Source organism: Malurus melanocephalus, unplaced genomic scaffold, assembly GCF_030028575.1.
Source record: "Malurus melanocephalus ecotype Western Australia unplaced genomic scaffold, MMel_1.1 scaffold_62, whole genome shotgun sequence".
Lineage (NCBI taxonomy): Eukaryota > Metazoa > Chordata > Aves > Passeriformes > Maluridae > Malurus > Malurus melanocephalus.
Window position 1 is genome coordinate 2,832,488 of NW_026623294.1, and position 16,738 is coordinate 2,849,225.

Below are 16,738 nucleotides of genomic sequence, written 5' to 3' on the forward strand. Positions count from 1 at the left end.
CAGTAGAATAATACAATCATACTTGTTCATGGCTCTCTATGAGAGCTCACAGAGCAGTGCAAGATCCAAGGAAAACACCAAGAGTATGTATTTCTGTAGTAAAKTACTTCAGTAACAAACAATGTCTCAGTGCTGCTCCAGGACACAGGTTTYTCTCTTGTACCCTCTTGCACCCAAACCCTTTAAAGTTTTCTCCACTGACCAAATTGCCCACTCACTTTCTTCCTAGTTAGGGGTATCATTTCAAGCTGCCTCTCAGAAGCTGCCTATCTCAGCCGGTATACAACACTGAATAAACGTTTCATTATGTTCAAACCTGGATGCTATCAGTGAATTTACAAACTTAAAACCCATGTCTGTGTTTAAACTGGATACACATGCATGTGCACAAAGGTTAGCTCAGTTTAGCTGCTTTGGTTTTGCTTGTTCTTAAGAACATTTTTGCTCAAAAATATGATGTCTCTCACGTATTTGGAAAGAGTTGTCCAAAGCACATGATCAGCATCTGTTGGTTTTGATTTGCCAGAGGAGCTATGTAAGAGATGCAGAGATAAAAGAAGGCATTGCTGCTGTGTATATTTGTTTTTAAATCTGGACTTTCTGTTTTAAATTTGKAGTTTTTCTATTGCTCAGCAATTTAAGCAATGGACTGATGGTCTGGTTAGTAAAGAAAACATGAAACCCATCTATAATGGTTCAGGTTTTGTTAGTTTTGGAGGAATAGGATATAAGGATAAAAAGCTGAACAGGATATAAATCAGATACTGCTTCTTCATTGCCCATGCCTAGCCAGTTTAAAAGAACTAAACTAGTTTAAATAGGCAGAAACACTGTTTTATGATGGCAAAGAACAAAACTGAGCACAAAGACCATGGGAGAAGTTGCTAGGAAACCTCAACAGTGCTCTGGAAAAGTTTTGCAGCACAGACACCTATAAGAGAGTTGTCACCACTTGGAAATGCCAGCCTGGACATTTCCTAAAAACTGTGGTGTAAAATTGTAGTCCACATTGTTTTCTATAAATGCAGCACCAGGAAATGTCTTACAGCTCATTTTAAATCAGTGCAGCTTCAAGGAACTGTAAGCTGTTCCCAGGACCATCCCTGAAGACACAACACTGAGGTCCTGTCCACAGTAGTGCTGAACACCTGACTTCTGTGTCCAGGCAAGGTCTGCCCAGACTGTACTCACCTTAATTAGGTTCTTAGCAAAGATCTTTACTTTTGTGAGCTCTAACTTTGCCCATGCTGAGATTTCAGTAAGGCAAACTCTAAACTACACTAGCCCTCTGGAGGCATGGCCATGGAGTCTCTTCTCTTTTGCACTGAGCCTCAGGGTGGCTTTGCCAGCAGATTTCCTGTGGGCCTGTTCCACCTCAGGTGGGTTCTCTGCGTGGGAATGCTTCAGAAAGTTGAGGTGCCTCAGTCAAGAATGTTACAACTGCAGGTCCACAATGTCAGCATTCACRTGTCAAAACCTCAGTTTCTGTACCAAGTAGTTGTAATTATGATGTGTCTTAATCCTTTTAGCACTTAATTTCTTTCCTATGGCTACCTCATAGTTTAATGTTAAAGTCCATTTCTATGAGGAAACTGGTAGGTGAAAGATTGGGGAAGCACCAGGACTGTGTTTTCCTTTCATCATGAAGTCATCTGTCATTGCAGCTCATGACTGGGATTAAGAGTGGACACGTCTACCAGGGGTTGCTAGGATTGCTYGTCTACACACTTCCTTGGTAGCTTTTTCCAAAAATGGGCAGTGTGAGGTACAGTGATGGAGGAATGGCTGCTGTGAGCAKGATGAACAGAGCAAGCTGGCCATGGTTTAAGTCTCTATAGAATTCCCTTTGTATGGGAACCVCCCCCCCCCCAGAAGGTGTCATCAGCAAACTCCTGCCTGCTGCCACCCATCCTTGTTACATCGYTCATTCTGCTCTCCTCTCTGCCCASCTGACAAAAGGACCCATGATGCTAAAAGCCATTAGCACTCAGAAGGTGGACAAGGGATCTCCTACTACTTCAAAGATAAGCAATAAATTAAGGTAAACAAGGAATGCCTGTTAAACCTGAGGACACTCTAAAGGAAGATTCCTTTTATAACAACAGGGTTCATTCCATAACAAAGAAGGTACTCTGGAGAAAATGTGATGCTGATATGCAATACTGATATGTGAAGTATGGCTCTTACAGGATTCTCCATCCTGGTTTATCTAGTCTATTGACACATAAAAAAGGAAAGATCCAGATCTTCTGTTTAAMTTGGAAAAAAACCCAAACCCCTTAGGAAATCCTTTTTTACACAACATGTAATTAATATAGGGAATCAGCACTGGATATTCCAGATAGGTTTAGACTAGCTCTGCACTTGATGACCTGGCAGCCTTTGTGAGCTGTGTCCCTGTGAGATGCTTTGAGAGGGAGGGCTGCAAAACAGTCTGTAAAGGCAGGAACTCAGCTGTTAGTTTAATGTAAAGCCTTTAGTTTGTGAAGCAAGAAAACCATGCAAGAGCTAAAGCAACATCTGGACTTTTCTCAGTTTTTCTGGAAGGTTTTTCTGCATTTCAGAAAGGATTATGTGCACATACAGAAAGCATTTTCAGTGGTTAATGTGATCCGGGGGGTGTCCAGGGTGGTCTGATCTCTCTGCATATACCACAAGCATCCCCAGCTATGGAGATCGCTTTGGCCAGCACTTCTTTGGTGCTGTGCAGGAGTGTAACCGATGCTCAGGCCGATGAATGGCAGATACACACCCCTGCGGACTGTGAGTCTTTATGTTACCAGAGACAAAGAAACAGAGGGCTCAGTCACGTGGCTCGTTCCAGGAGTTTATTCCCAAAGGACACTAGAGACGAAAGAGGAGGGGGCACAGATATACACCTGGGGGCCAGTTACCTGAGAAGCTGGGCGGAGAGAGAAGGCAAAGGGAATACAATGACCAATGGGGGAAGGGGTAGGCGGAGTGAGGAGTCRCATCAAATCCAACCAGGGCAGCAGGATTTACATATTCATGGCAAGAACCATTTAATTCCCAAGGGGGTTATCAAAATCTTTCCACCACTGCATTCTGAATATCCCAGGGCTGTCTAGCCCTTCAGCATTTTCTGGGGTGGTCTCATCCACTACAACAGGTGGCGTTACTGGAGTAATGTCACATCCAAAGATTCTCAGATGCCCCACTTTGAGATGTCACTCAGAAAGCAGCACCCACATCACGTGCTCTTACAGCAGTGATGTCCACACCTGAGCGAGTTCCCTTCCTTATGGCAACTGAGGAGAAATGAGGACCCAACTGACTCAGCTGTACAGCTGCTGATGGGAATAGCCATGTCCTAGCAGCACCTCTSTTTTGCTGGCTGCAGAGAAAATTTAGATCAAATGTGTTTGCTGGAGGTTTGAAGACGTTTGAAGAGAGTGAAGCCCATCAGGATGCCTGCTGACTGCAGCTGGGGAGCCATCTGCTTTCCCTGCTCTGAAGGCAGTGCCACCMCAGATGGCGTGCTGGGACACTCACAGGTTCCACTTGGTGCTGGATGACTGAAGCAGGTGCCTCTTGCAGCCATCCTTCCTGCCCCTTTGGGAGGCACAGTTACCCCAAAACAAGGATGTGCTCCTCCCATGGAATCATCTCTTCAGCMACAAAAGTTAATGTGTCACTATGTCTCTCAGTCCATGTGCTCACCACAGCCATGGGCTTAAGAGTGGTGCAGAGCAGTGCAGGACCTGGGCAGGTCTTGCTCAGGTGCAGGAGAGCTGAGTAGTGAGGAGAAACAGGAAAGGCAAGTTCAAAGGCAGGTGTGGCACAAAGGAAAAGGTGATGGTAGTGACACTGAATCAGCAGGCACAGCCCTGTGCAGCCCACTGGTGTCCACTGAACCCCTCACATCAGGATATACTATGGCAGCACCGTATCTCCAGCTGGAAATCAGAAGGGGTTTTCCCCAAAGTATCCAGCACAGGCAGGACTGTTAGAGGCAGGATTCCAGAGCAAACCTAAGCCTTGCTCATCATCACACCATCCTTGTGCACAGGTAATCACCTCTTCCAAAGCAACAGCCCTCACAGACCTGAGCCCGGGAGGTGCAAAGCSTCTGGGCCATCTCAGAGATCAAGGCTTCTGAAAGATGGTGTGATTGTTATGATTCATCAAAGCACAGGCTTAACTTCAAACTCTTCAGTAATACAAGTAGTTACTGTCTGACCCTGTCTCACACCCTAACAGCATTGCCAAAGAAGGGGGGGAAGAATTGAAATTTTTCACCATGGCATATGGAGTGATTCAGAATTCTTCTAAACTGAAGATGGTGAGAACGTTTTTGTCAGGTCTTTGATCCCTTTCAAAAATAGAACCCCCTGGATGTGGTTAGAGAGGGCTCATGCTGTGAGCTGGAGTTTTTGTAATCACTGCTGACTGGAAGTGCCTGTCAGACTGATTTGTGCATTTTTCCAGTCTGTTTTACAATGCAACCAAATTGCTGTTCCCACATTGTAAGAGATACCTAGCAAGTTTCTTGGGTGAGGACACAAAGCTCCAAGGCTAATTCATTTTTTTCCTTTTGAAAAAGAATTCTTCTATTTTTTCTTCTTAAACAATTTAATCTTATAATTACAGAGGCTGAAAATTGATTCAAACAAATCTTGGGTAAACTCCAGGTGTCACCCAAATTGGAAACCAGCAATTGAAAAGAGAAAAAAAAAATAGAAAGAAGAAAAATCATAAATTGAGGAAGTTCATATTTCATAATACTTCAGTGGTGAAGGGTCTCTCATAGAGTGGCACATCAGGATGTATTTCCAGGTAGATATTCAAATCCCTGTGAGTGGCCTTAAACCACTGCAGAAACAAGAAAATAGAAGCCCTTCACTTTTAACCACCACCTTATTTACCTCTGCTCTGAGGAGACTGTCAATAAGACYTCTGAGATCCTAAGATAGACTTACTGGAGAAGTGAGGCTGGCACAGCTCCYGTTTCACCATGTTTAGTGCTGAGGTAGGAAAGCTCACAGCTCAGCMTTCTGGGCCACTGCTGTTGCTGCACCTTGCCAGGGAGATCCTCAGTGCAAACGAGAACTACTCATTCCTCCTTTAAACAGGGAAGAATGAAAACGAAGACAAAATTAAGATTGAGGTTTTCTTGTTATCATCAGAGCCCATGCCTTGTTCCATCTGTGCAGAGAAAAGCTGTCACAGAAATGATGGGMGGCTGGCAGTGAGACCTGACTGCCAAAGGAAGACACTGCTARTAGCCTGGAGTGTACAGCTGATGCTGATGAGAGGTATAAATTTAATTGGCAACTYATTTCTTATTAAAACTTACAAGTTTTTTTTCTTCTAGCAGAACAGACAAGAGTGGAAATGTTTCACATAATGACTGATTTCACTGAAATTTTGACAGCATTATCAAGCASTTTTATTCCCATAAAACATCCACGATGTAAACATTACTTACACCAGGATGTAAACAAAGGACTTCAATAAGTTTAGTTTTGCTATTTATATTATGTTACCAATTTGGAATGAAAGGAGATGTGAAATAATCAACTTCCCCAAGAAAAAGTGACACAGCTTTAACTATTCTTGCATAAGTCTCAAGGAGCTCAGTGGTCTCTGCTGATGGACAAGTTTCCTCCCGCACTCAGTGATGCTGCAAAATGTCCAGCCCACCTGCCACAAAGAGAATTCTCATTCACATCCTATTGAATGCTCAGGGTCACCTTCCAGGGCAGCAGCACCAATTGCCAGTACTGTCTTTTGGGGAGGTACTTTGTAAGCACACTGGTGGAAATGTAGAGGTCTTCTCTTACTGCTCRAGTAACCTGGGCACATCTCTGACACGTGGGTAGGCCTCACCTTTATTCCTGTAGAAGAGAAAACAAAAGGCAAAAGCAAACTATTTTCCGTGGAAGAGAACATGGATCTTGGAGAAATGAGAGAGTTCTTGTTGGGAGAGACCTCTCTCATGTTGCACTAGCACATTGATTTCAACTCCTGCAGCAAAGCTGGACAAAAGCAGATGTCAGACTATTAACTAACAACATAGAATGTACTTTTTTGTAGCAAATAACAATTTCTTTGTTTGCACTTGGGTGGRTGAGATACCTCCAATGGAAGAACAAGACCAGCAAACACACGAAATACTGAGCTGCACAGGCACCAGTGGCTCTGGGGGCTTGTTCTCAGAYGGGAGTTTGTACCCAGGGCGTTGTGCACAGCTGGGTAATACCACCTATCTTGCCCATCCCCCTGAGGGCTGGAAAGCACAAGTAATGACCATCTTCAGCTGTTCCACAATTTACATCTCTTATAGGTGTTCAGTTAGCTGATTTATTTGTACTTAATGGGAATAGTAGGAACATGGTGATGTTGGCTGAAAAGAAAAGCTGAAGCAAGGTGATTTTCACAGCAGCTTTAGAGCCTGAAAACTGCTGCAGTCSTCCTGTATTTGCTACGGAAAGGTTATGTGGAGTCTTGGAAATTACTCTGGTTATGACAGGGAGAAAAAAAAATCAATTTATCAGCAGGCTGCTCTCTTTAAGAACTGTAGCAACTTTCAGATACTACTTTTGGGAAGAGGGACTGGCTTGATGGAGAGAGAGAGGAGCACTCCCATAGCATCAACSCCTCCAAACATGTAAGATGGCAAGTGGCTGCTGCGAGCCCAGGCAGTCTGCATTGCCCCACCAGCGTGGGAGCAATGGCAGGGGCAGCACAGCCAGGCCAGGCCCTCACATGAATTAGCACCAGTGACATTCTATGACAGGCACGCCACAGGCTTTTGCTCTCCACAGCATGGTGCTGCAGGATGCTTTGGTCAAGACCCTGCATACATATGGGATAAAGCATCTTTAGCAATGATGCTGGGCACCATGGTGCCCTGAAGTATGYTGGGGAAAGACCTGTCAGTGCTTTAATTACATTCAAACATGCAGAGCCAGAGTGAATAATACCATGGGCAGATCAGGAATTTATTAACTAGTTTGCTGTGAAAGGGAAGGGTACCACTCCTTTTCTTCCACCTGGCCTGTTTAGACCAGATGTTGTTAGGAAGAAGGACATTTATTCACTTAGGCGTAAGATCCCCACCACTATGTGCCARTGGGAGAGCAGGAGTGGGAGAAAGCCCAGGATAATTCAGGATAGGAAGACATGTCAGGACAGCACTAGGAAAACAAGGAAAAGAGAACTCTTTTAAAGTTGACTAAGCATCAGTGTGTCTGAGCAGCAGCTTGAGGAATCAGTGCAAAATACTTGATGAATGATTAAATTTGAAGGAATTCAATTGCTCCATTATGAGTTTCAAGTGGAAAAAAAAWTCCTTGAGGGAAGATATAAAAAGCAGTTCTTGATATAACATGAACACTTTTTTTCCCATGAAGGTTAAAGAGTGTTAAATATGTTGGTAAAACCAAGAGAATATCAAAGGATGTATCATTTATATCACCAGTGTGTTGGCAATTCAGAAATGCCACCCCTAGGAGTTAATTCCACAGGTTTATATGGGAAGTCAATGCCATTCCAAGAAGCAGGAGGCTGAGCTGGAGCCTGACACCCTGGGTCTCCTCCAAGCCTTTCAGCAATACTTGGCTGGACACATAGGTGCACAGTTACATGGCTAATTACTTCTGTTCCGTATGGAAATTAGAAGAGGAGGAAATTAYCATTATTATCCATTTGAGCACATGATTACCTGAGCACGGCGTGTGGCTGCAGTGCTCTGTACACAACTGCACTCTCAGTTAAAYAATACCTGGCTTTCTGTCTGAGGCTTGGTCCAGACTCGGCTTAAAGTAGTATCCTTACACCCCACTTAAGAAGGTGTTTGGGGTGGTAAGAGATTCTGGCAGATACCTCTTCATCAGTGCTTCAGATGCTGTTGAAACCTGCTAGGTCTGAAATTATGCTTACCACACTCTGAATTGATCTGWACTTGCTGGACTTGATCTGTTTTCTTGCTCAAAAGAGACCAAGAGAAACCTTGAAAGAATGGTTCATTCAGGCATTGTATTTGAAAAGGCAATGAAAACAGCAGTGCTTCCAGCCCTGGGAGTTAAATTTTGGGGTTTTGGAGGTTAAGAGTTGTGTTTCTTGTTTGGTGGGGCTTTGGAAGGTGTTTTTTCTTGGGGTTTTTTAGGTTTGTTTTTTGGTTTTTGGTTTTTTTTTTTGAGTTTCAGGTCATCTTCAAGTCCATCTCTATGGATCCCCTGACAATTCAGTGGACTCTGTTGACTCAGCAGACTCTGAGTGGAGAGATCCCTGGCTCCACGCTGTGGACAAGGGGAGACAGTCACACCTGACAGTAAGCAATGAAGAACATCTTCCAGTTTCCATCTCTTCATTCTGCATTTATATTTTAGGAGCTTCTCAGCTTCATGGGTATCAGGAAGACCTTGACAGCATGGGATGCTAAAGGAGCCAAAAAACCTATACTGTGTTTGACTTGCCTGTGTTGAGCTGTTGTCTTTGAGGTCACTGTGGGAGTGGGTTCAAGACAACCTGTGAGACTGACAAGGACCAGATCAGACATGGATGCTGTAGCACATGCACTCCTTCACCCTCCTCCTCCTCATGTCAGGTCAGAGCTGACTGTGCAGGCTCCCCATGAATGCAGCAGTTGTGAAACAGGATTACCTATTCCATTGATAAGTAAAGACAATTTCAAAAGAGCACTTGCAAGTTAAGCTTATCAGTGGACTCACTTCCTTGACAGCCCCCAACATTTCATTGCCCAATCTTAGCAGAAGTCAAAATTCACCTTGGCTTCACTGGGCAGGGACCTTCTTAAGCTGAAGCCTTCATCATACCACAGTGGAGTTACCCTGCTGATTCTCCATGTCCCAGTAACACACAACATCCACGTATCAGCATGTCACCAGCAACTCCACATTGCATTTGCAGCACCAGCTGACTTGCAGTGAAGGAGAACCACTAAGAGATCCTCTCAACCAGAAGGAGTGCTGGAGCTACCCCACTACCAGCAGCTGGAGTAGTGCACTGTGTGGCAGAAGTCCCTCCTCTACCTGGGGAAACAGCCCAGTTGGTTCTTAGAATGACAGAGAGCACATCTTCAAGGTAGAGCTGATCTGTATTTGAAACAATTCTTACCCATCCGTTTAACTTCTAAGAAGTGTTTGGTGCCCCTTTCAAGTGGGGCCAGCTAAGCAGACCCACAGAAATGTGAGTGCCACCTCCCCTCTCAGGCACGGGCCTGAGAATCACCAGYTCCACAGTGGTGACGCTGGCCAAGTCACATGAACAAGGTTGGTTGTTCCTCCAGTGTGGGCCCATAATTACCCATCCATGCCCAGAAGGGCAGGCAAGCTCTCCCACAGCTCACAGGAAATAATTACAGAGCAGCTCACCTTCCTGCAGTACAAAACTCTTCCTGATACATCCCAGAGGCACCAGCAGCATTACTCATAGTGGGTGACGTTTCTCAGCATGATTCTCATGCCCTGGCTCAGCCATCCATCCCTTTCCCATCTGGGGCTGGTCCAGCCCAGGACAGGACRTTGATGCAGGGGAGTTGGGGAGGAAGTGGAGGACACAGGTCTGGTTGTGGGAAGCAGCCTTTCAAGAAATGCTTGTTTAACACATGGCAGATCAGCCTACCTCAGGAGTGAGCTATTCCTGTAAAWCAAATAGCTTCTCATGAGTCAGGAGCCCAACCCTTTGTTACAGAGTTGCATATTTTCAGAAATCGCTGTAATWCAGGGATTTTTATTGTTAACATTTGTTGGTTTTCATGAGGTGGGATTTGACTCCTTAGAACTATAAAGAACATGGATTTCTGTGTAATGCCAGCACCCAAAGRGAATGCAAGCCTGGAAAGGGAAACCAGGCAACCCATCCTCATTTGCCAAGACAGACAGATCATCCTTCTTCTCTGAATGCTTTTGGAGTYCCCTTTCCTAAAAATTACATCCGCAGACTGTAAACTCTGTGGGGACATTACTGGAAATGATCATGTGTGGCTGAGAATGCTGAAATCAAATTTGTAATACTCAGCTGCTGTAATCTGCAAACAGTACTAAGTGGTAGAAAGAGGCAGCAACCACCTTCCAAAGCTGTTTCCAAGTACATACGATCAAGAGAGTCACTTGTCAGCCACAGCCTATTTCTGCTCAGCCCCTAGGAAGTCACAGTGASGATGATCACCATGCAGATCTTTATAGAAATTTCTTTAAAAACTAGATGAAAAACAATTATTGAGTTGTCTAGTCTAGCTACCATCCATCTCTTGTAAGTCCAATGTAAACAATTTGCAGCAGAAGACCAAAAGTTTGACGTGTGTGGGGGTAACTAAAAGCAGTGATAGAAGCATGAAAAAAGCTCTTTACCAACATGCAATTATGCTTACCTGCTGCAGTAATGGGAAACAAGGCTACAAATTACTTTCAGAGCTCTGTATTGTCATTGTTTTAAAAACTACAGCCCATTTTTCAGAGCATTACAAAAATATCTTGCCTGCAGAGAGGCTTTTATGTTTTTTAAACACTGATTGCAAACATAAGGGCAGGTACATGGTTGCTGTGAGAGGGCCCTTAGGGATGAGCAGCTCCACAGGGCTGTTTCAGGRAGTTTCTGTAACTGGGTGTTGCCGCCCCTGGATTAATTAATTCCACAGTGGGCACTCGCTGACATGGTGTTTCATCCTCCTGCAGGATTTCCCGTGCAGTTTGGGGACACCGTAAGACAGGGCAAAGCACACACTGTTCCCAAAGCATGGTAACACATAACAAGAGCACTGCTGAATGCTGCACTTCTGCCTGTGGTGATGGGATGGGAAAGGGGGCAGAGGGGGAGAGCAGAGCTTGACATGTACCTGCTTGGTTCGTTTGTGTTCAGGAACATCTGCTTATCCTACATAGGGTATGTGGTGGTGCTCTCCAAGGTTATTTTGCATGCAGGTCCCTCTGCTGAGTGATCTGCTTGCAGACCATGCTGATGCCCTGCTGATCTGGGGACAATCTCCCTGGATGAGCATGCCTYTGGGGAAAAGCTCACATCCCTTGGCATAAAGATGCATCCCAAAGGAGGCAGCAACCTATGGATGCCCCTGCCTGTAGACCCTCCCCACTCCTATGGGRCGTGTGGCAAATCCTCAACCCCTCAATGTCATGTGCCATGAAGGTTTAACTTCAAATTATTTTTGAGCTTTTGCTTTCCCTGCAGAAATTTTGTTTTGATACACATCCTTATGTTAATCATCTTTGCTTTGTAGTGACTCCTGCAGTCCCTACTTGTGTAGCAGAAGGAAGACTGAGTTCAATGCTCAGTTCACATAATCTGCTCTGGACTGCATCTCTTCAGATTGGCTTGGCAAAACAAAAAAAAAACCTCAGACTAACCAGGCAAGAGAGACCTCCTGAAGGACCCTTTCATTTAGAGCTGAAGAGAACAGAGTRTCAGAGTTTGGAAAACGAAGTAGTTCCATCAGAGAGGTGTACAGGCTCCRTACAGGAGGGACCCTTCAGACTTTGAATTCAGCTTTTAAATGAAAGATTGGTCTTCAGACCAAGAAAGTGATGCTTTTTATGAGTGGTAAAGCACAAAGCAATTTATTTATTTTATGGATGACTCTACCATTCAATATAAATTAAGCTTTTTTATTGATAAGCCAAATTCATATTTCACCTTGAGAAAATAACACATCATCTAGCTCGCCAATGGGCAGATGCCTGAGAGACAAGGGTGCTGGTGCTGCTGAGGCTGGGATTAACTTTTGTGTCGCAGGCCAATCTGGGGRCAATGTTACATGTCTTGGGCTTTAGCACTTGTCAGAGGTGATAGGATGGAAGCTGATGGTCAGTGTAATTACTGTGAACGGTGGGCAATGCTGGACCAACACTGTGTGTGAAACTGCACACAAGTGCCACTCCCTGTGGCCCACGGCTCTGCGGCCCAGCCGCTGCTCACATCCCTTCCACGGCCCAGCCCCGGCCCAGCCCCGGCCCAGCCCCGGCCCAGCCCCGGGCCGCTGCCATGGCCCAGCCCCGGCCCAGCCCCGGCCCAGCCCCGGCCCAGCCCCGGCCCGCTGCCATGGCCCAGCCCCGTCCATGGGTGGCGCTGCAGCTCCCGTGGCCGTTGCGCGTAGGCCGCGGCTGCGGTTCCCATGGTAACGGCGGAACGGTGCAGCGCGGCCCCCGATGTCACAAGGCACCGGCTGGAAGGCTGCAAGAACACCTGCAGCTCCGCACCAAGCGCACCACCAGATGAAGCTCTCTGGGCGCTGGAGTTTACTCCTGCCCTGACACACTTAACATCTGACAATGGACGACACCATGCATAGCTTGAGGCATATACAGAGGCAGGCGAGGCTACTGGACATGCGCATGCAGCTGCTCCGTGACAGGCTGTGCCATGATCACCACCATCATGGCTCATGCCACCATCATGGCTTATGCCACGGCCACCATCACCACTTCGGCCATCATCACCACCACTGCCTGCCCCATCATCACCACCATCACCACTGCCTGGGCCATCACCACCACGACCACTGCTTAGGCCACGGCCACCATCATCACTTCGGCCATCATCACCACCACTGCTTGGGCCATGGCCACCATCACCACTTTGGCCATCATCACCACCACTGCCTGCCCCATCATCATCACCACCACCACTGCTTGGGCCATCATCACCATCACCACTGCTTCGGCCACGGCCACCATCATCACTTTGGCCATCATCACCACCACCACTGCCTCCCTCATGACGGGTGCCACTCCCTCTGTTCAAGGCTGGATGTGGAGCGACGACTGGACAAGTAAGAGTTGCCTGCTTTCTTTCTAAGGCATGGGCAACCTTTAGGGTGGGTAAAGGGAGGTTTGACATTGCTGTCAGGAACAAAGGTTGAAACAAATAAGTAAGATGGGAGCAAAATAGACATTTTGGAGAAATAAACTGAAAGGGATACAGGAAGGTAAAGATTGTTCTCTTGTTTTAATTCCAGAATGAGAAGACTTGGCCTGATGTTGAACTCTTGCCATGATCCATGTCATGTGGCTTTGGTCGATGTGAAGGGTTTTGAACCCTGTGAAGTGAGTGTAACAGTGAGAGACGGGAAGGTGACCGTGACAGGCGAGCACACGGATGAGCACTGCACCGCATTGACAAGAACATGTAACGTCAGGAAGTTCATGCAAGAATTCTGCCTGCCACCGGGGGTGGAAGAGGATGAGGTGTCCTACGGCTTGGAAACCAACAGCCTTGTGAAGATTGCAATGACACCCAAGTGCCTTGAGGTGTGTCATGATCATCATGACTGCCACGATCACTGCCACGATCACCACGACCACCATCATCATCATGATCATCATCATCATGATCATCATGATCACTGCGACTGAGCTGCAGCAGGCATTCCTCTGCCTCACCTCTTCAGTGTGTCTCAATAACTGTGTGTCAGCAGCTTCTCTTGCCTCTTTAACAAAAGAAAAAGCATTCTGAGCACGTTGTGTGTGTGCCTCATTTTGAAGGGTTTTGGTGGGCAAAAAGGGGAGTTCCATCAGGAAAACACAAAGATGTTTTTGGGCATACGTGGCTGTGCTCACTTGCTGCGTACTGAAGGCAGGGCTTCAGTTAGGGTTAGGGTGAGGGTTAGGGTTGGTTGGTTGGTTGGTTGGTTGGTTGGTTGGTTGGTTGATTGGTGGTGGATTCAGGGCATAAAATCTTAAGGATTTTAAAAGGCTGAGGCACCACTTATGATCAGTCACATTTCTGTAAGGACACTTCTCTCAATCCAACCTCTCCCATTTCAGCTCTGGGGTATTTCTAGGAAGAAAATCTTGATGATACACACCTTGAGGGGAGGAGCCTTCTCCCAAAAAAATCAAGATGTACTCTTTATTCCCTTGGTTTGGTTCTTGCAGAGACTGCCTGACTGGGTAAAGCTGTGGATGAAGTACAGGGAGCTTTTCCTTTGCAGAGTCAGGTTTAGGGCAGGACACTTGCCAGCTGAGGGAGGGGATGACAGTACTTCTTGCTGAATCAATGTCTCCAAAATAATGAGAAAACATTTTTCATGTTGGGAGAGGGGAAGAATTGTGAGTATAATTGCTTGAAGGCAATTTTAACTTTGCTACCCTGGCTTGAGCACGTGGGTGTGCACTCCTGCAGGAAGCAGCATCACCTCACACTGCAGAAAGGGGTGTGCAACAACAACATACCTGAGCCATCATCTCCCCAGCAAGCACCACTTGGTTCAGGGTTCATGAGCCCCTGGGGCTGGAGGGAGGAAGGTTGCCAGCTCTTCATGTGATTCACTCTTCTGCAGCAGACCTACCTAACAGGGAACTCGATGTTTTAGGTTGTGCTGGCACAGAATCTGATGTTCACTAACCTGCCAGGGGAGAGGGTGAGCAGCCTGTGGGCTGGTGCTGTGCAGGTGTGCTGCATGCTTAAAACCCTTCAGACTGGATGTTATCCCTGCCATTAGCCTGGCTGACAAATGCAATTTGTTGCTGTCACACAAGAGGACCTGGCCCCTAAAAGACCCTTCCGCCACTGGCCAATGTGCACCTGTGGAGACAAGGGATCCCCAGTGCCAAGGGCTCCCACTCACTGCTGCAGCAGGGAATATTACCCTGGAAACACTCACGCCTGAAGAAAACAAAGCCAGTCCTGTATATACAGCCTGCAAACAGTCAGCCTCACTTTCACAGTTTACTTTCATCTTATGAAGGTGGTGAATCAGAGGGGATGGGTTACAGATCAGTGAGTCCATGGCGGGGAGAACCACGGCTCGGGGAGGCCCTTGGCTCCATCACCCCCTGCTCCTCTCCTCTGGCTGGGAGCTCTGTGAGTCAAACACATCACAAGCAGATCAGTTGAGGATCAGTGGCTCGGTAATTTAGTGCAAGAAATTAACTGCTTCTGGGATATTTTCAGCATCTGGCTACCACTTAAAATAACACCTGATAACAAATATTAAACTTTATGGGCCTAGTGTGTAGCTGGGTCAGTGTAGAACCATACAGCCGTGAAATAGTTTTGGTTTTAAGGGACTTTTTGAAGGTCATCTTGTCTAAGGGCCCTACCGTGAGCGGGAACATCTTCCATGAGACCAGGTTCCTCAAAGGCCCATCCAATCTGGCCTCTGTGCGGCCTATTACAGTGTGTCACCATCCTCATCATAAAAAAAAAAAAATCCTTATGTTGCATTTAAATCTAAACTTTTTCAGTTTAAACTTGCTTCTTCAGCCGCTACAAGTCTTGGTATAGAGTGTCTCTCCGTCTTTCTTATAGGCAATCTTTATCTATTGAAAGGGTGCCCATGCACAGGTAGCCTTATTCTGCTGGTGTTGGCCAAGGATGTTTAGACTTAAGACACACCTGGGAGGCTGCAAGGGAGCCTCCTTTGAAAGCAGCCAGCAGGGATGGGAACTGGGGATGGGCTGGGAAAGACCATCTTCCTACTAAGAAACCCCCCAGTCATAAAACTGAAACCCCTCTGGGTTTTTGCACTTAGTAATTATTTCTACAGAAGCTGTCCAAGCATGCAGAAGGGAAACATATTTCAACACCTCCCCTTTACCCGTGACTTGCAGAATATATTGAGTCCCACAGCAATCACAGGGCTGGCTATGACTGCTCTTATCCTTATTGCTCATCCTTTAGCACCTGCTTTTCACACTCTGTTCCTAAATTAGGCTTCTTATGCTCCTGACACCAAATTACACTACTGAGCACTTTATTGACAGATATGACTTTCTGAAGAAAATCCTGAATTTTTATTATATGAAATATAATGGAATTCTAGTCTAGGCTGGTGGGAGCATCTTTGAGACCTTTCCCGTAATAGAAGCAAATCACCGAAATAGTCACTTAGTTTTGTTAATATCTATCAATTTACCTCGAAATCTGTACCCAACAAATACTGAAAGTTTGCAAGGAGAAAACACCGTTGGAAAGCCATCACTAACACAACAAGCCACAATATCAGCATCTCCCATCAAACAAATTCGTTTACCACTAGGTGGCAGATACTATTTTTTTTAATTTACTACCGTCCAACTATTTTTTTCAGAGCAAACATGCTGAGGGTGGTGTCACAAAGCAATAAGGTTGGCACACAATGGAGTTGGTATTTTTCTTTATTATGCTAATAGCAAATGAAGAGGAGGCAAGAGACAGAGCTGTGTTTTGTGATCCTGGGTGTGCAAAAGCCCTTAAGACAGACCACCATCCCATGAAGTTATGATCCTGCAGCTCTCTCCCACGGAGTACAGCTTCTGGATAGGCCACTTCCATTTGCTTCAGCTCTACCACAGTTATCAGCCCAACCAGGGCTTCCCGTGGTTCATGTATTCTTCAGTATATTTTTGCAACAAATTATTTTTGGGGCTAATCTTGACCATCCTTATGTAGTAGATACCCTCTCTGAATTCCCTGGCATGAGGAAGATATCAGAGAGGGTGAATTGGCACTGTAGTTCTAAATGTTAGCATCCTTGAACTCTAGTTTTATGGGGGCATTTATAAACAGCCAAGGAGTTTGTACTGAGAGGTCATTTGAGGATTTAAATCCAGACCCCACCTCGGTCATCAACTTCTAGGGATCTTCCTACAGCCAGGCAGTGTTCTGCCAGCTTAGGCTGTTGGAGCTGTTGTTTCTGTCCCCAGTATTGAAAACCTGGGGAGAGCAGTGCCTTCATGAGAAGGTGCAAAGCAATCCCAGCTCTGCTCTCTGGATGTCCTGGTGCACAGTGCTGCTCCTGGTGTCCTCTGCTCCTGAG

The 16,738-nt window shown here is 46.0% G+C and overlaps 1 protein-coding gene across 1 annotated transcript; it reads left to right on the plus strand.

The window, feature by feature from the left end:
* Positions 1 to 12,021: 12,021 nt before the first annotated feature.
* LOC130573659 (histidine-rich glycoprotein-like) lies at positions 12,022 to 13,439 on the plus strand. Its single transcript, XM_057366234.1, has 2 exons — positions 12,022 to 12,769; positions 12,956 to 13,439. Exons 1-2 carry the CDS (start codon positions 12,270 to 12,272, stop codon positions 13,350 to 13,352), a joined length of 897 nt encoding a protein of 298 aa, XP_057222217.1. The 5' UTR covers positions 12,022 to 12,269; the 3' UTR covers positions 13,353 to 13,439.
* Positions 13,440 to 16,738: the final 3,299 nt, after the last annotated feature.

What these genes read in the sequence shown, in the direction of transcription:
- LOC130573659 (XM_057366234.1), top strand. Translation starts at nt 12,270, where the DNA reads ATGGACGACACCATGCATAGCTTGAGGCATATACAGAGGCAGGCGAGG. An exon ending in GTGGAGCGACGACTGGACAA is followed by an intron (nt 12,770 to 12,955) that starts GTAAGAGTTGCC and finishes TTTTAATTCCAG; the next exon opens with AATGAGAAGACTTGGCCTGA.